At 47.3% G+C, this 26,737-nt stretch overlaps 1 protein-coding gene across 2 annotated transcripts in view; it reads left to right on the top strand.

Moving 5' to 3' along the window:
• ANKRD28 (ankyrin repeat domain 28) overlaps nt 1–26,737 on the top strand; it is a 200,781-nt gene that overhangs the window by 144,265 nt on the left and 29,779 nt on the right. For both annotated transcript variants that reach the window (XM_073550723.1, XM_073550722.1), the window contains exons 14-21: nt 5,546–5,686; nt 6,648–6,759; nt 9,098–9,124; nt 10,095–10,169; nt 13,139–13,340; nt 13,429–13,516; nt 16,757–16,874; nt 17,416–17,635. In XM_073550723.1, the coding sequence (XP_073406824.1) occupies nt 5,546–5,686; nt 6,648–6,759; nt 9,098–9,124; nt 10,095–10,169; nt 13,139–13,340; nt 13,429–13,516; nt 16,757–16,874; nt 17,416–17,635 (983 nt within the window). The remainder of the gene's footprint in view (nt 1–5,545; nt 5,687–6,647; nt 6,760–9,097; nt 9,125–10,094; nt 10,170–13,138; nt 13,341–13,428; nt 13,517–16,756; nt 16,875–17,415; nt 17,636–26,737) is intronic.

Below are 26,737 nucleotides of genomic sequence, written 5' to 3'. Positions count from 1 at the left end.
GATAAGACCACTGCTTGCTGAAGTGCAGTGTGCAAAAAAGACTTCACTACATTGCTGTGCAAATAAACCGCTAGGAATAAATGAATGCTTGAATAAGAATGCCAAAAATTAATATACCTTTAAGGTCCAGCACGTCCCACAATTGTGCTCCCCGACGCACGTTTCGGAATTAATCCTTCATCAGGGGTTGGCTACATTACAAGTATGAAGGTTTATATTCAAAATAATGGCGCCGATATCAGCAATTCCGGTGTGGTTGCGGCGCATGCGCAGTCAGGAGGACCAGAAGCCCGAGCGCCAGACCACGTGAATAGTAACATGATGTGTCTGTCTTTGAATTGTATTTTATATCAGGCTGTATAGGGATTTTTAATGTATGTATCCTTCTCTTTCATCATTTCCTGTGTTTCAGGTTTTGTTACTATATACGCCATTCACTATCCCTTTTGTCTGATGTCCCCTTGAGGTTTTTCATAGTACATATTTACACCTGCTTTTGATGGTGACGTAGGAACACAGAATTAATTTACCACAATATTTGATCACATGGGTAAATGTTACCAGTGTAGGTACATAATTTAATGAGACGTTAGTAGCTGGTTGTCACATTTTAGCAGGTGTATTGTGCAATACACTGTGTTCCAAATTATTATGCAAAAAATATTTCCTCATTTTCTCTAAATTACCTATATGAATTGCAGTCATTGTTATTTTCCAGTTATCTAATATTCTAGTGTAGGTACATAATTTAATGAGACATTAGTAGCTGGTTGTCACATATTTTAGCAGGTGTATTGTGCAATATTTGATTCGTTTCTGCTCAAAGGATCAGAGATGATGATAGCAACGAGATCCATTTATTGATCGTATTTGTCATTCACTGTTATAGTCCATATGACAGTTAAAAAATTATGCTATGATGATCTAAAATTGTTATGATGACCAAATGATTGTAATATTTTTCTGCAGGTCTCTTTATCTATTTTCGTTAGATGTTCATTTGTTTTTCTTGGATTTGTGCTTGTCTGTGTATTTTGATGTAATGACAATTGTTTTTAATTGATACATGTATTCACACTGTTTAAACAACAGCTGTGGAAGTAGGAGGTTTTGAATGACGTGATTGCTTCATAAATCCGTCACTTCCTTCCACAAAATGACCCGTCGAAGCGCTTTGATAGCGCGAAACGGCCGTTGTCAGCTGTTTTTCCTCTCCTGATATCACTCCCCCGGCCGACATGTACCGCATGCGCCAATAAATCAAGCTTTATTCACACCTGCTCATGGAGTGCGGTCTCTTTCCTTTCAAAAATGAAATTGTGTGCAATCCCCTGTGAAGGGAAATTCCTTTTTGGAGAGACATTAGATGGCATCCTACAGAAAGCAGGGGACAAGAAGAAAGGGTTCCCGAATTAGGGGCCTGCAGCATTTAAGAGGCCCTTTCGGAATAGAAAGTTTTTTCAGAGGAGACCACTGAGAGAACAAAATGGGACGACAGAAGGAAAGATAGAGGGGGGTTCTTTGGTAACTCGTCCCGAGACAAAAAGCCCTCTAAGTGACAGTTCAGACAGGGTGGGGGGAAGGCTAAACCGTTTCCTTCCAGCCTGGAAGAAAATTTCAAACAACCCGTGTATAATAAACCTAATCCAGGACGGCCTAAAAATAGACTTCCTCTCTCTCCCACCTCAAAAGTACTTAATAACTCCGCTAAGATCCAGTACGCAGGAGCAGGAAGCCCTAGAAAACGAGGTCCTAAACCTGGTAAAAAAAAAAGGAGTCCTCCAGGAGGTTCCCCTGCAGGAAATGGGCAGAGGGTTCTACTCCCCTCTTTTCCTGGTGACCAAACCAGACGGCACTTTTCGGACGATCATAAATTTGAAAAAATTAAACAGATACGTCAGGAATCAAAGCTTCAAAATGGAGTCGATCAGGTCCACCACCAAAATCCTGTTCCCGAACTGCTTCATGACGGTATTAGACTTTAGCGATGCCTATTATCACGTCCCCATCCACAAAAACTCCAGAAAATATCTCAGGTTAGCCATCTCAATAAAGGGCAAGGTAAAAGAATTCCAGTACAGAGCCTTGCCGTTCGGAATATCGGTAGCCCCATGGGTGTTTACCAAAATAGTAGCGGAAATGATGGCCCATATAAGAGAGCAAGACATAATAGTTCTGTATCTGGATGATTTTTTAATAGCAAGCAGCTCGGCCCGAAAATGCAGGGAACAGAGGGACAGGGTGATGGACACTCTACAAGGCCTAGGCTGGCTCTTAAATCTGAAAAAATCAAGATTGGAGCCCAGCAGAGTACAGGAATTCTTGGGTCTGACACTGGACTCAAATATTCAAGACTGTCGCCTCCCAGACCGAAAGAAAGAGAAAATCGCTCAAATGATAAGAGCAACCCAAAATCCCTCCATGACATTAAGGAAAGCTATGTCACTACTTGGTTCCTTATCCGCCTGCCTGCCAGCAGTCCAATGGGCTCAGTTACACACAAGAGAACTTCAGTGGGACATATTAGCCAACCAATCAGCTGTAGGGGGACACCTAGAGGGTCGTATTACCCTACTTTCAAAAACTATTCATTCCCTAGCCTGGTGGAGAAACCAAGACAATCTTTCCAAAGGGATCCCCTGGTTAACAAAAATAACACACATAGTTACCACGGACGCCAATCCCACGGGATGGGGAGCACACATGAACAACGAGGTGGCTCGGGGGGTGTGGGGAGGCCAAGAACTAGAAGCCTCCTCAAACCAGAAAGAACTCTTAGCAGTGGGTTACGCGTTAACACACTTCCTACCCCTGCTCCAGAATCACCATGTTCGCATATTTTCGGACAATCAAGTCACGGTGGCCTATATAAATCATCAGGGGGGAACCAGGTCACGTGCCCTAATGGACACATCCTCCAGAGTCCTCAAACTAGCAGAGACAAACATGCTATCCCAGTCAGCACTACACATCCGAGGCACGGAGAATCAAAGGGCAGACTTCCTGAGCCGCACCCAACTACGGCAGGGGGAATGGGTTCTAAAGCGGTCCGTCTTTCGGCAGATTGTAAAAAGGTGGGGGGGCCCCGGACATAATCTGTTTGCCGACTTCGGAAACAAAAAAGTGGAAACGTTCTGCTCCTTAGACCCCAGGGGGAATCCTATAGCTCTGGATGCATTTATGATCCCATGGAACCAGAGTCTAACATACGCTTTTCCCCCGATCATGCTTATCCCGGCGGTGCTGAGAAAAGTCAGGGAGGTCAGGGCAAGAATGATATTAATAGCCCCCTTCTGTCCCAAAAGAACCTGGTTCTCCTGGCTAAGAATGCTCTCGGTAACCGACCCATGGATCCTACCGGATCTTCCGGACCTGCTATCGCAGGGCCCAGTGTTGCACCCTCAAGCAACGAACCTCCATTTAACGGCATGGAATTTGAGAGGGTGCTGATGAGGGACAGAGGATTTTCAGAGAACCTGATAACTACATAACAAAAAAGTAGAAAACCGGTTACGATGAGAGCATACGGAAGAACATGGAAAAAATTCTTATCCACTTCTGGGGTAAAGGTTCAGGACGGGGTTCAGATCGATAAGATCCTAGAATTTCTACAGAGGGGCCTAGAACAGGGTCTGGCGGTCAATACATTAATGGTTCAAGTATAGGCTTTAGGTGCTCTTTATAACCACAATGTGGCGGGTAACCCCTGGGTGACACGGTTTATTAAGGCCGCAACCAGATCCAGGCCAATAGCTAGCCAAAGGATTCCGTCATGGGATCTGAATCTTGTACTGTCCACACTGACAGGCCCTCCGTTCGAACCCATTCACTCGGCATCCCTTAGAACCCTCTCATTTAAAACGGTACTTCTGGTTGCACTAACATCAACTCGCAGGGTAAGCGATATTCGGGCGTTATCAGCAGGGCCACCTTTCACAAAAATTCTAGAAGATAGGCCGGGTCAGGTTTTAAAATGACTCTATCTACCAAAAGTGTCATCACGTTTTCATAGGTCCCAAGAGGTAGTCCTTCCTACCTTCTGCCCAAATCCTAAAAATAAAGGGGAAGAAAAATTTCACACCTTAGATGTGAGAAGATGCTTAGTACAATATCTAGAGACCACCAAAAAATATAGGAAGGAAGGCTATCTCTTTGTATGTTTCCAGGGACCTCGGAAAGGACTCAAAGCATCTAAGAGTACCCTGGCAAGGTGGATAAGGGATGTGATTGCCCTGGCATATTCATCCAGTGGAAATACCATCCCAGAAGGGTTGAAAGCCCATTCCACAAGAGCAATGGCGACCTCATGGGCTGAAAGATTGGAGGTATCAATAGAACAAATCTGTAAGGTGGCCAACCGGTCATCACCTTCGACCTTTTTCAGGCACTATAGATTAGATCTAGCCTCTACGTCTGACCTGACCTTCGGGAGAAGGGTCCTTCAGGCGATGGTCCCTCCCTAAGCTACCAATCTCTGTAATTCTCTCCGTGGTGCTGTCATGGGTGAGTGAGAATAGCTTAGTTACTCACCGATAACTGTGTTTCTCGGAACCCATGACAGCACCCGCTTATTCCCCTCCCCTTCACGAGTGTGGTGAGCACGTTTTACTGTTTGCAGAGTGTTTCTGTTTAGGCACGGTGTTTCTGATAAATAATCAATATTATAATGCTGTGTATATATTTCTGTTTAACTAACCTGGAGACCCTCTGATGCTCTGTAACCAACTGAAGGCGGAGGAGAGGTACCGCCCTTTTTATCTGTAGGTTCCTGTCCCTGAAGGGCGGATCCCCTCTCTCCGTGGTGCTGTCATGGGTTCCGAGAAACACCGTTATCGGTGAGTAACTAAGCAATTTGCATTTCTACCCAGCTAATTCTTCTCTTTTCTTTGCTCTATGTGAAAACAGGAAGTGTCTTGTCCCTGCATTTTATCATTCCCTCTTAAACTCCTGACCCAGCTGTTCCCTCCTCCCCTTGCCAGGGACTTTTGCAGTGAATCATGACTTGTGCAGAGAAAATTGACCTCCTGTTTCTACATAGAGCTTAAAAGGATTCAGTTAGTCAGTTTGAAATCATGTGAAGTCTTAGACCTAATGGAAAAGAGAAGAATTATCTGGTAGGCAAAATGAGCAATTGTAAGGACTCAGTGTCGTATAATATGGTTGAAATATATTATGAGAATAAAAATTTTGATGGACGGAGGAGTCCTTTAAGGGTTCGTTCACGCTTGAAAAAGCACGAGTTATTTCCATTTCTACTCTTCTGGAAAATCCACAGCATTTTCCAATACCAGCTTTTTGTATGAGTTTTTAAGAAATCACATGACGCTATGAGAAATATCAATGTTATCATTGGACCAATTGGATGGATATGAAATCCAATGCTTGTCAATTTATCCTGTGGACGTCAATGTATGTGCAGCTCTCGTGCCTTTATTTGTAAGGATATTCTCTGCGGTAAATGCTGCTGCAGGAGGTCTGGAGCGGAGGTGCCAGATGTTTACTGTTGTCTATAGAAATAATTGTGTTCACTTCTCATTGAATGAAGGACTCCACTTCACTACGCCGCTGCCAATTGTAATTATCAGTGCCTGTTTGCACTTGTGGGATCCGGAGCCAGTGTGAATGATCTCGACGAGCGGGGCTGTTCCCCCCTGCACTATGCAGCCACATCCGACACAGACGGCAAGTAAGTCGTGTTCATGTCGCTATATGATTTTTGCCTTCCGCGTCATCGTAGTAAGCGAACTGATCAGGACGCCAAGAGTATGGGAACTTCATCACATTTGTGCCTTTCTGTTGATCGCAGAGAATGTAGCCTTGTAAGACAGGGGGTGTTCTTGGCTTCTTCTCTAGGTTAAATCTGACGGTCATGCAGCTTGCCACATTCACAAAGACCCACTTGTTTAGCTTCTTAGCCCTTTTTGTTCAGAAGAAATCTCAGCAATATGAAGGAAATTCTTTGATTTTCGTATTTCATAAAAAAGTGGTACATTTCTACAATTTGCCTTTTGTGTGGGGTTTTTTCCGCCTTGTAGCGTTAGCACTACAGTGAAGAAGCACTTGCCCGTAGGGCCAGGCTGGGTTTCAGGCTCAGACCGTATGGATATCGATATTCATTTGATGGATTTCTTCTGAAATGGTTTGCTTATATTGTAAAGTAACTTATTGTTGTTCATTCCCACTATTCTATTGTCTTTTCTAATTGATCCTTGAAAACGAAACACGGATTAGGGATATTTTGCGCAACAAGGATATTGGTACGGTTTTATTATTTGCTGTTAATTCTGTGAGCCTAGTAAACCGTAAAATCCAGCATGCACATGGATGATGTGATCTGCACTTTATTAACCTTGTAAAAGACCTGCAGGTGCAGGAACGTGACACCAATAGCAATTTATTCTTTATGAATTCTATCAGCTCGTTTCTGCCACCTAGTGGCAAAGATGTGAATGCACTCATACAGTGAGCTAAAGCTGAAGAGTCTGCTAATCTGACTTCTCACGTGACAGTATTTTTTGGAATTTTTGGTGACTCTTTTTGCGTTGCATTTTATTTTACATGAATGTTATGGATTGGTGCATAATAGTAAGAGAATGGATCAAGCAAATAATTTGTAATTCCTACAAGGTTACTTTCCATTAATTTAGGTGCCTGGAATACTTATTGCGAAACGATGCAAACCCAGGAATCAGGGACAAGCATGGGTACAATGCAGTTCATTACGCAGCTGCCTATGGCCATCGTTTATGTCTAGAATTGGTAAGTGTTTGGTGTGAGGACATGGCTTGCCAGACTGTTAGGGTGGGGGTTATATTTAATGTTGGACATTAATCATCCCTTTCTCATCCCACCTTTATCCTTAACCCTAATTCAGATCTATTTCATGTGTATAGTCAGAAAGCTGGACTTGATAGTGGTAATCGTTTGACATGGGGACATACAGTCATGAGAATAACTAAGTACACCCTCTTTTGAATTTCATGGTTTTGCTTATCAGGACCAAATTAAAAAAAAAATTCTGATCCTAAAATTTAGTGAATAGAACTTCAGATTAGCAACAAAACCTGACAAATGACACCGTTTAATAGTCAAGAAAAGCTAATCCAAAATGCAGAAGTTGTGTGCAAAAAAATATGCACACCCTCATTGCTTTCTTAGGAATTAAGATGGTAAGTAGCAGTCATGTGCTGCTAATCAAATGATCCTTGAGTAATTGCTCTTTAGCAAGCGTGACCACTCCTATAAATGAAGAAGTTATGTAATTTTGCTGGTCTGGAGCCTTTAGACGTGTTAAAACTATGCCAACTAGGACAGACATCAGCAATGATCTTAAGGGCCTTTTACACTCCGACTGGTCCCCTGCTGGCTATCGCTGATCGCGCGAGATTGTCCTGGTCCATTTCTCGTCGGCTTCCTGCTGGCGCCGACGAGCGAGCCATGGACGCGGGCGGAAGACTGTCATCATCGCTGCGTCTGACAGGTGAGTAACGACTGCCGAGCATCGCTGCGATGTCGCTGGTGAGATCTGCCTGTTTGGCAGCTCAGTAGCGACCATTTAGCGATGCACCAGCGATCCTGACCGGGTCATATCGTGGTCGGGATCGCTGGTGCATCGCTAAATGTAACAGGGCCTTTAGAGAAGCAGTCTGAGAAGGGTTAGAAGACGACCATTTCCAAACAACTTGGAGTCCATCTTTCTATAGCCAGGAAGATTAGAAACCAGTGGAAAATATTCAAGACTGATGACAATCTCCCAATGAATGGGCTTCCGAGAAAACTCGCCCCAAAGTCAGATCATGCAATGCTCATGCATTTTACAAAAACGCCAAAGCATGCAGCTCAGACACTAAAGGCCTCAGCTTGTTAAATCTTCAAGGTCCTGACAGTACAATTAGAAAGACTGAACAAGTATGCCTTCATTTGAAAAGGTTGCCAGGAAAAAGCCTCTTCTTTCCAAAGAGAACATGGCAGCACTGCTAAAGTTTGCACAGTTGCATATTAACAAACCACAAGATCCCTGGAACAATTGCCTTTGGCCATAATAGTCTGCACCATAACTGGTAGAAACCAAATACAGCGTATCGGCACAAACACCTCAAATGAACTACTAAGGACAGTGGGGGAGTTATAATAATTTGAGCTTGTTTTGCAGCAACAGGATCTGGGCTCCTTGCAGTGGTTGAGTTGACCATGAACTGCGCTATACATCAAAGAGTTCTAGTTTATTGCTTGTTTATTAGCACACCAGTGACCGCTACAGTCTTTCAGAGGTGGCTGGTTTCCTTGGCACACAGCACACTTTTACAAGCACTTACTTTTTAGGGCTTGCATACTTTTCTCTGAAGCTGGTCTGGATCTAGTGCCTTCAGTCCCTTTCTCTCCTCAGGTGCAGATGCAATACTCCCTCTGATATCAGCATGGTGAGAGTGCACCGTTGGGACCAGTGCTGCAGTCGTGCTACCTGGTCCGACCTGTCAACCTTAAGGAGCGTGTAACGCCCCAGCCTGTAAGAAGCCAGGAGTCAGGGGAGAGGTGTGTCCTGAAGATGAGCGATGACACAACCCATTTAAAAGAGCTGTGCATAAATGAATGCCCGCAAATCTAAATGAACTTAAGTAATGTTATAAAAAGTCGCACAAAATTCCTCCAGAATAACGTGAGAGACTAATAAAATCAGACAGAAAATTATTACTTCGTTATTGCAGCTAAAGGAAGTTTTACAATCTGCTGACTCCTGGGGTGTAATTACTTTTTCACACACCTTCAACATTTGGCCTAGTTTTTAGGTAAATGAATGACACCCTGTGGTTTGTCATGTGGAGTTGAGTTTGTATTTTCCTAATTTTAGGACCTTCCATGGACCAGATATTTTATTATGCCCTGATATGTAAAACCGAAATATCTTTCTCGTGACTTTTTGATCTATAGCTATGCAGTGAGGGTCTTTAAATAAATTAAAAAAAAGTGCAATAATTAAAAAATGTCTGTATTTTGGCTCAAAGCTTTGTAATAAGATCAAATAAGTTCACGTATAAGGTAGACAGGCAGTTCTACAAAAGTTGTTGTGAGCGTTACCTCATCTTATTAATTTTTGCAGATTGCCCGAGAAACTCCCCTAGATGTTGTAAGTAAATCCTTTTTCTTAATAAACTTTGAAATGATTTGGAGGTTTTCTGAGATGTGAAAAATTTCACAAAAGACGACATTACATCAGAGTACAAACTAATTTGCCTGATAAATCCAGTTCCACATTACAGTGCTTTCTTCTACTCTGTGCTTACAGCCCAGTGATGATGTGCCCATCTACCCATTTGACAGCTGCCACCATTCATTGGCCTTTGCAGTGTATGGCACAAGACCACTGAGGCCATTGACTGACTGCAGCGGTCACGTGAGTAGACTGGCATCACTGTGGCACAGTAATCAAAGACAAACTTGGATTATCAGAGCAGAGTAGTATGCCATGTAAGAAATGATTATTTTGTTGTTTTATGGCATTTTTCCCCTTTCAGTATAATTGGCTAATACATGGACCCCCCACCTTCTATAAGGGGTTTTCTTTGTGAAACCGCACCTTAGAAATTGCTGAGATAATATGCAATAAACTAAATATTCAGTAGAATTGAGCGGATTTGCTCGGGTCCCTGCTTATTCGGCAAGCTATAGCACTTACCAAATAAGCTGCAGAGGGAACCCGGATACCTGGATCGCTCCGGCTGATCAGCTGCATGTGTCGCGGCTGTGTGACAGTCACCACACACGTATGGAGAGCCTATTTGTAGGGCTCTCCATGCATTTGCTGTGACACAGCTGCGACACATGCAGCTGTGGTGCCGATCAGCTGATGAGACTGCACGATCCAGGAAGCCGGGTTCCCACTGCAGCTTATTCGGTAAGTGCTAGAGCTTGCCGAATAAGCAGAGACCCAAGCAAATTTGCTCATCTCTAATCTTCAGCAGTTTAATGTTCTGCCCTTCACTTTAGAAGTTTTCTTGTATGATGCAATAATTTACTATGTGTTGAGTATCTGAGTGCTTCTTGTTTTCATACTGTAAATGTACAGATTGTTAATGTACTTTACCATTTTCTTTCAGCTTATGGAAACGTCAGGTACGGACATGCTGAATGAGGCAGATACCCGTGCACCAATCAGTCCTTTGCACTTAGCTGTAAGTTCTTAAAGGTCAATTTGGATTGCATGTTAAAATGTTTTAATGGAGACCAGATCACTTTAAGGTGTTCCTATCCCCAAGCTGGAGCTGCCCTTTATATTTCATAAAACAGTGGTGTGCGTCCCCAGACTGGTGATTTATCTAAATATTGTCTAGCAACAAAACTTTTGAGAAGTATCCCTAATGTCCCACAAAAGATCTGGGATGTGAGATCACAGCATTCAAAGCCGGATCTCAGTCGGTCTTGCTTTGAAAGAGTGAGATATTGCAAAATCTCGCTCTTTCCATCTAGCCGAAGCTGCCGATGCTTTACAGCGGGTATCACTCAATAACAGCTTGTAAAAGATATTACTGATCGGTAATGGCATAGTACACATATTAGACTAGTCGTAATGGCAAGATCTCACACTTTCACATCGGAAGTGGTTGTGGGATACCATTTGCATTTCTGGGAACCAAATCCCAGACATTCGTAACAGTGTTTTGCTCCAAAGTCATTTTCTTTCAGAGGACATTAGGGATACATTTGAAAGGTTTATGGTTACTAGATTATATTTAGAAAAATCGCCAGTCTGGGGCAACCCACTGTTCAAAAATAAGAATGCAGCCCCAGACCGGTGATGGGTATGTTGAGCGTCTAGATGCCTTGGTAGTCCTGAAAAATAGGGAGTAAACTAGCTATGTGTATTACTTATAAATAGCAGAAACTGCAATATGCAACATCTAGATCAGGGTTCAGCAACCTGGGGCTCTCCAGGGAATGCCAACTACAACCCCCAACATGTCCTAATAGAGAGTACAGGAGGTTCCTCAACCCCCGAAATATACCTACAGACATTCTGTACAAGATTTCCCTTACTAAAAGGGACTATGACCATGGAGGATCTCTTCAGAAAGATTGAAAAAGTGGCCAAAACATTAAAGTGTATTAAATATGCCACACACATCCATCGATGGTTTGTCTTAAGGGGCCTCCGTCAGTACAGAATGAGTGTGATAACCATGTACAGGCGCACGGTGCACCATTGTCGTGGCCAAGCATTTATAATCACCTTCCCACCTCCTTGTTTCCCTCTATCTCCACCCTCCTCTTCTTTGACAGCTCTGACTTTATAGAGCCAGAGAAGGGCGGAGATGGATAGAAAACGAGCAGGTGGGAAGGTGTATATAAATGTTTGACCACACCAAGGGGTCACAGAGCGTCTGTACTTGGTTTAAACAGTAATTTTGTGCTGACAGTACCATTAAAATTTCGTGTAATATGAGCAGAGTTTTACCTTAAATATCCATGATAGCGCTAAATTAGTTATTTTTTAAATTAGCAAAAAAGTGAAATATTTTCAATTTCATATTAATGTTCCATGTATGATAGATTACCATGTTTAATGCAGCTAATATTTATGTATAATAGTAAAATTCCAATTCTATAGTAATGCTCTGTACAATCTCAGGAGAGATTAAAGAGGTTGTCCACTACTTTTACATTGATGACCTATCCTTTGGATAGGTCATCAATGTCTGATCGGCCGGGATTCAGAGTCCTAACTGATCTCTTATCGGTGTCGGCGGCCGCTAGCCGGAAGTACTCACTTGCCGAGCTGCTCCATCTACTTGTATGGCTCGCCTCAGTGTACTACGCATCAGCCTCCTATTCAAAGCTGCTCAGCAAGTGAGTACTGGGGGTCGCCGACACCGTTAACAGTTGATCGGCATGGGTGTCGGACCCCGGCTGATTAGACATTGATGATCTATCCTTAGGATAGGTCATCAATGGAAAAGTAGTGGACAACCTCTTTAAGGATCTACTATAATGTTTCTAACCTAAAGATCTGCGTCTCTTCAATCACTGTTTCTGTACCCAGAAAAAATGATCATTTCAGATCTAGATTTTACATGTTGGAAACTGGCTTCTGAGGCAAAATAAACATCTCACAAAACTTGCTTTGCTTGTTTTGGTCAAATAATCAGATGTAAAGGGGATTTCAGTCACATACAGTTTTTTGAGACAGCATAAAATACTGAGCTGCTCATTGCCCTCACTGTGATTGGCCACTGCGTTGGCATCTTTATGGCGCAAAGCATCAGGTGTAATTGGCTAACATGCTCCTTTTCAATATCATCCTTACATATGATACATCCCATAGGCAAGTACACAGCCAAATGCCAAGCTCTCCTGTAGGAAGACATGCGTTATTGCTTACTATAGCTTTACAAATAAGACAGGTTATCTGCCCAAAAAAGACCCAAAAAGTACCAAAACCTTCCAAAAGATATCCAGCGTTTATGAAGTGCGGAAGTACAAACATCTAGCACATAGCAAAACTCGTACAATCAACAGGCAGCCCTGGCTGACCAACCTCACCAAAGAACTAAGACGGGCTTCCAGGGTTGCTGAGCGGGGATGGAAGAAATCCCGCTGTGCCGAGCACTTAACTGCATACAAGCAGTCCCTCACCAGCTTCGAGTCCACGCTCACTGCTGCAAAACAAACTTATTTCCCATATCCTCCCTGTCTCACAACCCTAAACAGCTTTTCAACACTTTCAATTCTCTACTCTGTTCCCCAGCATCATCTCCTCCTCCTCTCATTACCGCTGAAGACTTTGCCTCCTTCTTTAAGCAGAAGATAGCTACGATCAGAGAAAGCTTTGGCCCACAGCCCCCAATGCCCCTCCTAGCTGCTTAGCCCTGTTCCTCCAAAGCCAACTTCTCCACCCTCCTATCAAGATCACACCTCACCACTGTGAGCCCTTGCGGGCATGGTCCTCTCTCCTTCCGTACTTGTGTGTGTCTTGTATTGCTCATGTTTATTGTACTTGTCTATATTTGCCCCTTTTCACATGTAAAGCGTCATGGAATAAATGGCACTATATAAATGTATAAGAATAATAAGAAATATAAAGCATGCACCATAGCATCTGCTTACCTTGCAAAAAGAAAAAAAATCTTGTGCATTTTTTTTCTAGGCCTTCCATGGGCACCACCAAGCCCTGGAGGTTTTAGTGCAGTCTTTACTTGACCTTGATGTACGAAACGGCACCGGCAGGACTCCTCTGGATCTTGCTGCTTTCAAAGGACACGTTGAATGTGTAGATGTTCTCATCAATCAAGGGGCATCAATATTAGTTAAAGACTATGTTGTCAAAAGGACCCCCATTCATTCAGCAGGTATGGCATACAAAAAAATAATGGGCTAGATTTTATTTCTCATGTTATTTTGGTTGACTTAATGAACAATTTTAATTATTTTTATTAGCTATTAACGGACATTCAGAGTGTTTGAGACTCCTCATAGGAAATGCTGACATTCAGACGGCAGTGGATATTCATGATGGGAATGGACAGTAAGTACAAACCTTTAAGTCAATTACATTTGTAGCAGCTGCCAACATATAGGCTGCAGCACTATATTGATTGTGTCGTATATACGTTGGCACTTTGTGCTATTCCCATAGCTCAGCTGTTCTCATTTTGTTTGCATGTGTGACACTTTGCTATGCCCGTAACGCACCCAGCCTATTAAGGTGATAGTGCCATAGAACTAAAAATCTCAGGCTATGGTCACATCTGCATTGTAAGCATCTGTCATGGGTTTTGTTAAAGTTTCTGTCACTTTTGATGGCAATAATTGTGTAGCACAGGGTGTGCAATTAATTTTCTCAAGGGACCACATGAGCGACTGTGACTGTTTTGGAGGGACGAACCAATACACTAAAATTAATTCTGCTCAATATCAATATTGAGCAAAATTAAATATGGTGACACCCCCCCTATATACCATTTGAGCCTGCACACATCCACTTATATGTAGTGAGCCCCCACGTAGCCTCCTGTATACAGTGTGAGCTCCCTCCCACGTAGCCTCCTGTATACAGTGTGAGCTCCCTCCCACGTAGCCTCCTGTATACAGTGTGAGCTCCCTCCCACGTAGCCTCCTGTATACAGTGTGAGCTCCCTCCCACGTAGCCTCCTGTATACAGTGTGAGCTCCCTCCCACGTAGCCTCCTGTATACAGTGTGAGCTCCCACGTAGCCTCCTGTATACAGTGTGAGCTCCCACGTAGCCTCCTGTATACAGTGTGAGCTCCCACGTAGCCTCCTGTATACAGTGTGAGCTCCCACGTAGCCTCCTGTATACAGTGTGAGCTCCCACGTAGCCTCCTGTATACAGTGTGAGCTCCCACGTAGCCTCCTGTATACAGTGTGAGCTCCCACGTAGCCTCCTGTATACAGTGTGAGCTCCCACGTAGCCTCCTGTATACAGTGTGAGCTCCCACGTAGCCTCCTGTATACAGTGTGAGCTCCCACGTAGCCTCCTGTATACAGTGTGAGCTCCCACGTAGCCTCCTGTATACAGTGTGAGCTCCCACGTAGCCTCCTGTATACAGTGTGAGCTCCCACGTAGCCTCCTGTATACAGTGAGCTCCCACGTAGCCTCCTGTATACAGTGTGAGCTCCCACGTAGCCTCCTGTATACAGTGTGAGCTCCCACGTAGCCTCCTGTATACAGTGTGAGCTCCCACGTAGCCTCCTGTATACAGTGTGAGCTCCCACGTAGCCTCCTGTATACAGTGTGAGCTCCCACGTAGCCTCCTGTATACAGTGTGAGCTCCCACGTAGCCTCCTGTATACAGTGTGAGCTCCCACGTAGCCTCCTGTATACAGTGTGAGCTCCCACGTAGCCTCCTGTATACAGTGTGAGCTCCCACGTAGCCTCCTGTATACAGTGTGAGCTCCCACGTAGCCTCCTGTATACAGTGTGAGCTCCCACGTAGCCTCCTGCATACAGTGTGAGCTCCCACGTAGCCTCCTGCATACAGTGTGAGCTCCCACGTAGCCTCCTGCATACAGTGTGAGCTCCCACGTAGCCTCCTGCATACAGTGTGAGCTCCCACGTAGCCTCCTGCATACAGTGTGAGCTCCCACGTAGCCTCCTGCATACAGTGTGAGCTCCCACGTAGCCTCCTGCATACAGTGTGAGCTCCCACGTAGCCTCCTGCATACAGTGTGAGCTCCCACGTAGCCTCCTGTATACAGTGTGAGCTCCCACGTAGCCTCCTGTATACAGTGTGAGCTCCCACGTAGCCTCCTGTATACAGTGTGAGCTCCCACGTAGCCTCCTGTATACAGTGTGAGCTCCCACGTAGCCTCCTGTATACAGTGTGAGCTCCCACGTAGCCTCCTGTATACAGTGTGAGCTCCCACGTAGCCTCCTGTATACAGAGTGAGCTCCCACGTAGCCTCCTGTATACAGTGTGAGCTCCCACGTAGCCTCCTGTATACAGTGTGAGCTCCCACGTAGCCTCCTGTATACAGTGTGAGCTCCCACGTAGCCTCCTGTATACAGTGTGAGCTCCCACGTAGCCTCCTGTATACAGTGTGAGCTCCCACGTAGCCTCCTGTATACAGTGTGAGCTCCCACGTAGCCTCCTGTATACAGTGTGAGCTCCCACGTAGCCTCCTGTATACAGTGTGAGCTCCCACGTAGCCTCCTGTATACAGTGTGAGCTCCCACGTAGCCTCCTGTATACAGTGTGAGCTCCCACGTAGCCTCCTGTATACAGTGTGAGCCCCCACGTAGCCTCCTGAATACAGTGTGAGCCCCCACGTAGCCTCCTGAATACAGTGTGAGCCCCCACGTAGCCTCCTGTATACAGTGTGAGCTCCCACGTAGCCTCCTGTATACAGTGTGAGCTCCCACGTAGCCTCCTGTATACAGTGTGAGCTCCCACGTAGCCTCCTGTATACAGTGTGAGCCCCCACGTAGCCTCCTGAATACAGTGTGAGCTCCCACGTAGCCTCCTGAATACAGTGTGAGCCCCCACGTAGCCTCCTGAATACAGTGTGAGCCCGCACGTAGCCTCCTGAATACAGTGTGAGCCCGCACGTAGCCTCCTGAATACAGGGTGAGCCCCCACGTAGCCTCCTGTATACAGGGTGAGCCCCCACGTAGCCTCCTGTATACAGGGTGAGCCCCCACGTTACCCTAGACCTTAATGTAACTCGCATTTGACTGCAACTTTGCGGGGGGCTTTTTGTTTATTTTCGGAGGGAGGGCAATAATTTACAGCTCTAAAATAGCTGCACAATTGTAATTTGCAGTCACACTGCACGGAAGTTGCTTGCACAACTTGTTGAGGATATCTTGTCACAGGACACTGTATAGTCCTGGCCTAAATGTCACAAAAACAGAAACGCTGCCATGTTGATGTGCAAAGTCTAGATGGACAAGCTAAAAACAAATTCAGCTAAAATAAAATTTAAAAAAATGCATCGGTTGCTAGCAGCAAGCCAGTACTGCCAAGCCCCCTGCTTGCTGATGTTGTCTACCTATATAAAGTCTTCTATACGTTTGCAGATATGCAATAACAATTGTCCTCAGTAGTCATCAGCCTTTCATCTCCGGCACTTTTCCTCCCACTTCCTTGACCTATCTGGCTTTATATTCTGCTGGAGTTTGCTTTATACCTCTGTTCCCTGGTTAAGTGCATATCTGGATGTCCGCCACAGGGGGATAGTTCTACCGACTGATGCATTTTCCGGTAAAGCTTGCTTTCTTTCGGATTTGTTCCTTGTATTACTTAGGACTCCATTGATGCTGTCTGTACTGAACGGACATACGGAGTGTGTGTATTCATTGCTGAACAAAGGAGCCAATGTGGATGCCAAAGACAAATGGGGGCGGACAGCGCTGCACCGAGGGGTATGTGTTCCTGTTCTGGATGCATGTTGTAAAGGGAGTGCCTCTGCTGCAGCAGCGGAGTATGGGCTTTGTGCCGGGCTGCTAATAGCTGCAGTATTGGGAATATTCCCATCTCTGACGTTTTAATTATTTTAGAGTTTATTAAAAATAGTAATCTTTTATTGTATTTGTGACACTTGCTTCATAAAATGACATAGTAATTTTAGGAGGCAAAACACCAACATGTTCCTACAGCTTTTTAGTGATTTCTGTAGTAGATCTTCCCTGTCTAATTTATAGGTGTACATTTATAATCATGCAGCATTCATTATAATAACACAGAATTGACCTTGGTTTCCTTATAGACTTTACTCCTACCCAAACACAGATCTGTATCATTCCTATAGAAGAATTATAGTTTCTGCTTTGCTTCTTAGGCCCAACACATACAGAATATGGCTGACCAGAAAACTGTAGTGTATTGTGAATGTGATATATCTGTAGTTTATCATAGAATATTGTGTTCTGTGAAATGTGACTTCAGCTGTTTGCCCTCTTCTAGGCAGTGACCGGACACGAGGAGTGTGTGGAGGCGTTGCTCCAGCACAGCGCTAATTTCTTGTTGCGGGACTGCAGAGGTCGCACCCCTATTCATCTGGCAGCAGCATGCGGTCATATAGGTGTCCTGGGGGCTCTCCTCCAGACCGCCGTATCTGTTGATGTGGTTCCAGCAATAGCAGACAATCACGGATACACATCCCTTCACTGGGCCTGTTATAATGGTATGCTTCATTCCTATCATATGGAGGTGTTAATATGGGGTTCAGACACTGAAATGCATTCGCGTTATCCTATACCTAATATGTAATTAACAGTGCAGGTTTTTATATGCTGACAGTCCCATTACACTACAGTAAAGGGGTTATCCGACTGTTAAAAAAAAAAAAATGTTTGTGAAGATTGATTAAAAATAATATATGGAGGTATATTCCTCTTCTAGTGCTCCTGGTGATCCAGCACAATGTGCTCTAGTTGTCTCCGCCATCTTGAGAAGCTGTGTTTTCCGCTTTCGGAAGTCCTAACATCTGTTGACCCTCTTTTCTAGTCATTTGACTGTTGCAGCCAATTATAGGCTGCAGCGCTGCTGGGACTTCCAAACAGGACAACCGGCAACAAAGACCTCCGGAGGGGCCTGCACGGCATCAGCTGGTGCCCGGCAAGGGGCGTAGGCCTGAGTTTTTTGTTTTGAATAAATCCGTGATAATGAAAAAAAATTTCTCGTTCGCCTTATTGGGGGACACAGAGACCATGGGTGTACGCTGCTGCCACTAGGAGGCTGACACTATGCACAAAAAAAGGGTTAGCTCCTCCTCCGCAGTGTACACCCCACCGACCGGAAGGAAATTCCTCAGTTTAGCTTGGTGTCAGTAGGAGGTGGACACGGGTCTTTCATTAGACCCATATCTACCTCGATGTGCGTCGTTCCTTTTCAGGTTTCCGGAGGGATACAGTGTGAATGGTCACTACTGTACTCCCACAAGAGACTATGAGTACGGCGTGTACTGCCACCCCGTATCCTCATAGCTCTCAGTGGCGGGACCACAGCTTAGCACGGGTGCGTGCCAGCGATCAGGAGAGTCCTCGCCCCCCGCCTCCCACCCACTCGCCTACCAGAGCCTGTCGGTCGGATGAGACGCGGATACCACAAAGACGCAGACAGCGTGGGATATATCAGGTACCTTTATTGCAAACGGAGGTGAGTATGCAGTCCAAGACGCAGCCCCCTGGCGGTTTCAGGATTCTTGGGAGCGGTCGCCGAGGGAGTACTGTGGAGTCTCTGCGCCGCCCGCGCCTCCCGGCGGCCGCCGCATTCGTACGGGCCCCGGCTGTTGCGCGGGCCTTGTTCTATGCTTCTCCACCTCCTTCTTTCTTCGGCGTTCGGCAGGGGATCCAGGTGATAGGTAGGGAGGTGGCCGCGGCGACGCTGCGAGACCTCCGCGCCGCCCCGCGCTGACAGGCGGCCGTCGCCATTAATTTAGTACCCGGCTTCATTTCGGGCCTTCTCTGACATCGCGGCCACGCCCCCCCGCTCTCTCTCTCATAGGCGGGCTTCTCTCCCGCCCGTTCTAGGACCACCCACCGCCTCTCAGAGCCTGCGGTGGGCAGCGGGCGGTACCCTCTTTGCCTCAGCAGCTAGCTCCGCCCATCTTCTTCGTTTGAAGGCGCGCGTTTATCCTGGTTCCCTCAGGCTGCCGCCATTTTATCACCATGTCAGCCGGACACAGAGGGATTCCACGTTCTCCTCTGCTGGGGCCCTGCATCTTCAGACGAGCCGTGTATCAGCACCTTTGGGGACACCGCATCGTGAGTAGCTCGCAACTGCAGACTGACACCCTTCTCTGCCTTCTGTCCCCCAACCTTCCAGCATTTCCGCAGGTTTCTTCTTTTCTCCTTCATTATCCTATCTCTAAGGCTGAGCGTGGCCGTCCGCCTGCCCCCACCCCTCTGCCTGGACTGCAGCAATCCCATTCAGCATGACTCTGTCCAGGAGCCACCTATTGCGCCACGTGAAAGCGAACCCCCCATTCCTGGTTGGGCCTCGTCTCTTTCACAATCTGTGGCCGGCCTCACCAGGGTGTCTCAGTCCATAGTAGCCGTCCTTGATAAGTTGCCCCTGGACACTTCTGCAGGGTCCAGCAGGTCACATGAAGCTCCATCTGAGCCAGCCAGCAGAAGCCGCAAAGGCCCAGACAGGATCACCGGCCGGGATCCCCTCCTGGCCTCACATCCCCACATAGTCCTTCCCAGCAGTCGCCCTCCCGTGCCTCCTGACCCGAGTCAGGTGAAGCGTTCTCGGATGTGTCATCCGAAGGGATCTTAGAGCTGGACGCGGACATGAAGGTTACGGTACAGAACCTCATTGCTGCGATTAACCACACCTTCGAAATCTCAGACTCCCCTGCGAAATCCTCAGAACAGGAGGTTTCGTTCAGACGGGCAGAAACACCTTCCAGGGTCTTCGCCTCCCACTCTGAGTTTGGCAAGATCCTTACCAGGGAAAGAGAAAATACGACCAGGCGCCTTCAAAGAGGGAAGCGCCTCGGCGTGCTGTACCCGTTTGCCAAGGAGCTCACCAACAACTGGTCTGCTTCCCCCTCGGTAGACGCACCCGTGTCCAGACTGTCTAACAGCACGGTCCTCCCGATTTCAGGTGTGGCGTCACTAAAGGATTCGAATGATAGGATTATAGAATCCTTAGCAAAGCATACGATGCGGCTGCAGCGGTGCTAAGCCCAGCCTTCGCTTCCTCTTGGGTAGCGAAGGCCATAGCCACTTGGGCAGAGGATCTCTGCAAGGGCATCCTAGGTAAGGCCCAACCAGAGCAATTGTCCGAACTGGCCAACCAGATCTCCCATGCAGGGGATTATCTGCTCTCTGCCTCCTTGGATGTCGCGTCTTGCGCAGTTCAGGCGTCAAGCAGCGTTGTGGCAATCCGACGTACAATTTGGCTCAAGGCTTGGCAGGCGGATTTGAATTCAGATAAGTCTCTTACCAATCTGCCTTTTCAGGGAGCGCGTCTCTTCGGATCCCAGATGGATCAGATTATTAAGGACGCCACTGGAGACACGAGTTCCCTCCTCCCTCAGTCCAAGCCTCGCAGACCTCCGCTAAAACGTCAGTTTCGGACATTCCACCGTTTCAATACGGCAGACAACTTCTCTAACCAACAGAAAACGCAGGTACGCCACGATAGAAAAAAGGCGTCTTTCAGACCCACTCCCTCCAGGCGATCTCACTCCTCCCAGGGCAGAACCTCCGGATCCAGATCTGGACAGTCCACATCAGCATGACTATCAACGAACCCCCGAGAGTCCTTCCCAATTGGGAGGTCGACGTCTTTTCTTCAGAGACGGCTGGCTTGCCTCAGTAGAGGACGCTTGGGTCAGGGAGGTGGTATCATCAGGATACAAGATAGAGTTCATTTCTCGTCCCCGGGATCGTTTCTTCGAGTCCCAACCTCCAAAAGATCCTGCCTTAGTTCCGGGGTTCTTTGCGTCCATCGCCTCTCTCCTCACTTCTGGAGTGATCGTGCCCATCCCCGAGTCAGAACGGTTCACAGGGTTTTACTCAAACCTGTTTGTGGTACCGAAAAAAGGCGGTACAGTTCGCCCCATCTTGGACCTCAAGTTACTCAACAAGACAGTCCGACTGCGTCATTTCCGAATGGAGTCTCTGGTCGGTAATCGCTTCCATAGAGACGCAGGAGTTCATGTGTTAAATAGACATTCAAGATGCCTATCTACATGTTCCCATATTCTCCGGCCATCAGAAATTCCTGCGATTCGCCAGGAACATTACCAATTCGTTGCACTGCCGTTCGATCTCGCCACCGCACCCAGAGTATTTACGAAGATCATGGCAGCGTTGATGGCCTTGTTGAGAATCAAAGGTCTCGTTCTTTTTCCGTACCTCGACGACATTCTGATCGAAGCTCCATCCTTTCATCAAGCTCGCCAAAGTCTTACCATCGTCCCCGACACCCTGTCCAATTTCGGGTGGCTCATCATCAAAAGGAAGTCCTGCCTTTTTCCGACACAACGTCTTGTGTTTCTGGGTCTATTGTTCGGCAATCGTCTATCGAAGGTTTTCTCCCACAAGAAAAGACTTGCTCCCTGCAGCGGGATGTGCGAGTGCTGCATATCTTACGACTTCCATCTCTCCAGACAACCATGAAAGTCCTGGGAAAGATGGTGGCAGCGACAGAGGCGGTTCCCTTTGCCCAATTTCACTCCAGACCCCTCCAACACGCCATACTGTCTCGGTGGAACAGGTCTGTTCTTTCCCTGGACCGCCCATTTCGTCTTTCATACCGGGTCAAGCAGTCCCTCAATTGGTGGCTGATGTCTCCTCTCATCTCCCTAGGACGGCCATTCCTTCCCATTCACTGGCAGATTGTGACAACGGATGCCAGCCTCCTCGGCCGGGGGCAGTGTTCCGCAGTCACACTGTTCAGGGTCGATGGTCGATTCAGGAGTCAGCTCTGCCGATCAACGTCCTCGAGATACGAGCGGTTTATCTGTCTCTTGTTCACTGGGAGAGGCTTCTCAAGGGCCTGCCTATCCGGATTCAGACAGACAATACCACAGCGGTGGCATATGTCAACCGCCAGGGGGGACACGGAGTGTCTCAGCCCTGGCAGAAGTGTCCAAGATTCTTCATTGGGCAGAGCTTTCAGTCCCGGCAATATCCGCGGTGCACATTCCTGGCGTGGACAACTGGGCCGCCGATTTTCTCAGCCGCGAGGGTCTAGTGGCGGGAGAGTGGTCCCTACGTCCGGAGGTATTTCTTCAGCTATGCAGTCGTTGGGGAACCCCGGACGTAGACCTGCTAGATTCTCGCCTCAACAGGAAAGTTTGTATCCAGGGCTCGAGATCCTCTAGCAGTGGGCGCCAGCGCTCTGGCCATTCCTTGGTCGCAGTTCAAGCTCCCCTACCTATTCCCTCCTCTGCCTCTTCTTCCCAGGCTGTTGAAGAAAATCAAGGCGGAAGGAATTCCAGTCACTCATCGCCCCGAATTGGCCCAGAAGGGCTTGGTTCACGGACATCGTCAACCTTCTCGCGGACGCCCCCTGGAAGCTTCCAGACAGGGCAGATCTGCTGTCTCAAGGTCCGATTTGCCACTCCAATTCTCGGCCACTCAATTTAACGGCGTGGCTGTTGAAACCGAGGTTTTGAAACGATCAGGCTTTTCGGATCCAGTTATTCATACTATGATCCGGGCCAGAAAGCCATCGTCTTCCAAAGTTTATTACCGTACCTGGAAGGCCTATTTCACTTGGTGCGAGTCCACCGACATTCTGCCCATACATTTTTCGCTCCCTTCTGTCCTGGCGTTTCTTCAGGCAGGGCGTGATGCAGGCCTTGCCCTCAGCTCTTTAAAAGGTCAAGTTTCGGCGCTGTCCATTTTATTTCAGAAGACGTTGGCCTCCCGTCCTCAGGTCAAAACCTTCCTTCAAGGAGTGGCTCATACGACTCCTCCATACCGAGCGCCCGTAGATCCTTGGGATCTTAATCTGGTTCTTGAGGCTCTGCAAGGTCCTCCCTTTGAACCTCTCAGGGAACTTTCCCCTATCCCTCCTTTCATGGAAAGTAGCCTTCCTAGTGGCCATCGCCTCCATCCGGCGCGTGTCGGAATTGGCGGCCCTCTCTTGCCGCTCTCCTTTCTTGGTACTCCTCTAGGACAAGGTAGTTCTGCGGCCTCCGCCCGCTTTCCTTCTTAAAGTGCTGTCCACTTTCCACCTGAATGAGGATACTGTTCTCCCGTCCTTTTGTCCGGGTCCAGCTCGTCCTCGGGACCGCTCCTTGAACAAGCTGGACTTGGTCAGGGCGATGAAGGTCTACCTAGCTAGGACGACTTCTTTGCGGAAGACAGACTCTCTCTTCATCCTTCCAGATGGGGTGCAGAGAGGTCAGCCGGCCTCCAAAGCTACTATTGCTCGCTGGATCAGATCGGCAATTTTGGAGGCCTACCGGGTCATACATCGATTGACCCCTCCGGGAATTAGAGCTCACTCTACCCGGGCAGTGGGTACCTCCTGGACGGTGCGCCACAGAGCTTCCGCGCTGCAGCTTGTAAAGCTGCAACCTGGTCATCGGTTCACACATTTGTGAAATTCTACAAGGTCCACACCTACGCTTCGGTGGATGCCAGCCTAGGTGGAAGGATTCTGCAGGCAGCGGTGGTGAGTCCGCAGGCCTGATGGAAGTATGCTTTCCCGCCCCAGGGACTGCTTTGGGACGTCCCATGGTCTCTGTGTCCCCCAATAAGGCGAACGAGAAAACAGGATTTTTGGGTTGCTTACCGTAAAATCTGTTTCTCGGAGCCTTCATTGGGGGACACAGCACCCTCCCATGTTCTGCAACTCCTGTTCTTATGTTTGTTGGTTATTTACAGTTGAGTTGTCCTGTTTTTCAATCTATTCTGTTACTTCTCCTACTGCTTTCTCACTAACTGAGGAATTTCCTGCCGGTCGGTGGGGTGTACACTGCGGTGGAGGAGCTAACCCTTTTTTTGTGCATAGTGTCAGCCTCCTAGTGGCAGCAGCGTACACCCATGGTCTCTGTGTCCCCCAATGAAGGCTCCGAGAAACAGATTTTACGGTAAGCAACCCAAAAATCCTGTTTTGTCAGACAACACCTTTAAATCCCTTCACGACCTTTGACGTACCTACACGTCATAGTTGGAAAGGGGTTCCTAACCCATGACATACAGTTCAGTTGGCGATTGTGAGCGGCACAGGAGCTGGGCCCACCGGATTACCGCCGGCAGCTTGGCTTACATATAATGGGTGAGCCCCGGCTGTCACAGCCAGAAGCGGTGCAGGCACCACTCCAGCTGTTTAAACCCTAAATGTCGCTATCAATATCTATGGCAGCATTTGTTAGTCTAGGGGAGGCTCCCCCTCCCACGTGATCAACACCCCCAACGTCACTGGCTGTCGAGTGTTGTCATCATGACAACGTGGCTGCCAGCTACGGTTTAGACCTTGCCAAGAGCATGGTGTAAAAGGCGTTCTGTCAGTGTAAAAATAGTTTTTTAAAAATATAGTTATACCCATATATACATATTTTTATGTAAAAATAAACAAAAAAAAATGTACATTGGGTATTGCCCTGTCTGGAACGGCGTGATCTATAGAACTGCCGTAACCAATTATAGTTAACCCCTTCAGTGAAGACCGTTAAAAAATAAATTAAACAGGAAGCAAAAAACTATACTTTTTCATCATACCGACAAACAAACGTGGAGAAGACGAATGTAAATAAAAATGGTATCTCTGAAATCATTTTGACTCTCAAAAATGAAGCTGCCATCTCCATCAGTGGAAAAATAAGTTATAGCTCTCAAAATACAGAAAAAACTATTATTTTGGTTTTTTTATTGTGTAAAAGTGGCAAAACATAAAAAAAGATATAAAGGTGGTATCACTGTAATTGTACAGACCCAAAGAATAAGGCCATGTTCACAAGTTGCGTTTTGTGATGCTTTTTTATTTTCCCGTCTCCCATGACTGCACACGAGAGAGGGGATCTGCCCAGCCAGGACAGGAACCCTACTGAAGATAAAAGGGGCGGTACCTCTCCCTCGCTTCAGTTGGGTTTCCTGTCCTGACAGGGACCCGTGTGCTGAAGACGGCGTCCCACGTACCTGCCCCTCTCCCGTGTCGGCGTGGAAGAACAGGCGGGGTCCTGGGCACTGTGCTTCGGGAGGGGGAAGCGCCGTCCGCGGGTCCCTTGGGGGCTCAGCGTCTGAGCGGGCGTAGATGCAGCACGGCGTGGGGCTCTGCCGTGGCTGCCGCGCCGTCCTCCCCCCTGTGCCGCATCTATCCAGGTCAGGAAGGGGCGGCCGATTCCGGGTCGCACCCCTCTGACGTCACACGCAGGGCACGCTGGGAAAGGGGCGTGACGTTGTGAGGCGGCGCCGGAATCCAAGATGGCTCCCATCGGAAAAACACCGGCCGGCAAAAGAAGATCCCGGCCGCGTGACGGGGGAGGGGCTGTGGGGGTAACCGGAGGAGGCGGAGAGTGCAGTGGATCCCTTATAAGGGGGATGACCACAGAAGACGCACTCATGCCTAAAACTTCACAATGGAAGTGGGGCAAGAAGAGCAGCAGTGACAGCAGCAGCAAGAGCTCTCGCCAGATGCCAGGCCGAGCCGCCAGCATACCAGGAGCAGCCACTAGAGTGGTGGGAGCGGCAGTCGTAAACGTCGAACGGCATGACTGAGACGTCCAGAAGAAACGTCACGAGTGCATCTGAGGAGCCTCCAAGATCGGTACCCCTGATTGACAGCGGTCGTGAGTGATCTACGTGAATGTCACCCTTCCATTTTTTCTGTTTGATCACTAGGGGTCGAGGAAGTCTAGCGGCAAAACAAAGAATAGAGAATGCACCCTATGCAGACACCCGCTGGCAGATCAGTGGCAGAAAGATCTCTGCGCTGACTGTATAAACAAAACCATACAGGATGAAACCCCTGATTTGGTGACTAGCCTTAGGGCTATAATACAAGAGGAGTTGAAAGGCACCCTAAAGGCAGCCCTTAAAAAGAAGGATAAAAGAAGTAGAAGGGATTCTGATTCCGAGGCCTCGCTAGTGCAGAAAGGTCGGGAAAGATCCCTGTCCACCTCCTCTTCCTGTACTCAGTCCTCAGAAACCTCCTCGGACAGCGATATAGGGGGCCGTCCGTGTTTTCCCAACAGAGGACGTGGAAAAGCTGGTCAAAGCTGTCAGGTCTACAATGGGCCTTTAGGAGGAAAAGACTCCTAAATCATTGGAGGATGTTATGATTGGAGGGCTGGAGGAAAGGAAAAAATGCACCTTCCCTGTAAACGATAAGATAAAGACCTTAATTGACGGGCAATGGAAAAAACCTGAGAGGTCAGGGGGCTTACCTTCTACATCAAAAAGGAGGTACCCATTTGAGCAAAAGGATTCAGAAACCTGGGAAAAAGTCCCAAAAATTGATGGTGCCGTAGCTAAATCCTCAAAAAAGGTATCTCTACCATTAGGGGACTCTGGCGTGCTGAAAGATCCGCTTGATAAAAAAAGCAGATGGTTTCCTGAAGCATATCTGAGAAGCTTCGGCAGGTGGATTAAAACCAGCGATTGCTGGTACTAGTACCGCTCGTGCCCTCGTGGTCTGGCTACAACAAATAGAGGACCAGAACAAGGATAGAGTTCCTAGGGACGAAATACTGTCTAATCTGACACTGGTACACGGAGCAGCGACTTTCCTATCAGATTCCTCTGCAGATTCCGCAAGGTTGACAGCTAGAGCAGCAAGCCTGTCAAATGCGGCAAGACGAACCCTGTGGCTTAAA

Source organism: Dendrobates tinctorius, unplaced genomic scaffold (genome assembly GCF_039654945.1).
Source record: "Dendrobates tinctorius isolate UK_male_01 unplaced genomic scaffold, ASM3965494v1 ptg000167l, whole genome shotgun sequence".
Lineage (NCBI taxonomy): Eukaryota > Metazoa > Chordata > Amphibia > Anura > Dendrobatidae > Dendrobates > Dendrobates tinctorius.
Note: the sequence above shows the minus strand (reverse complement) of the source record. Positions and strands in the feature narration are given on the sequence as shown.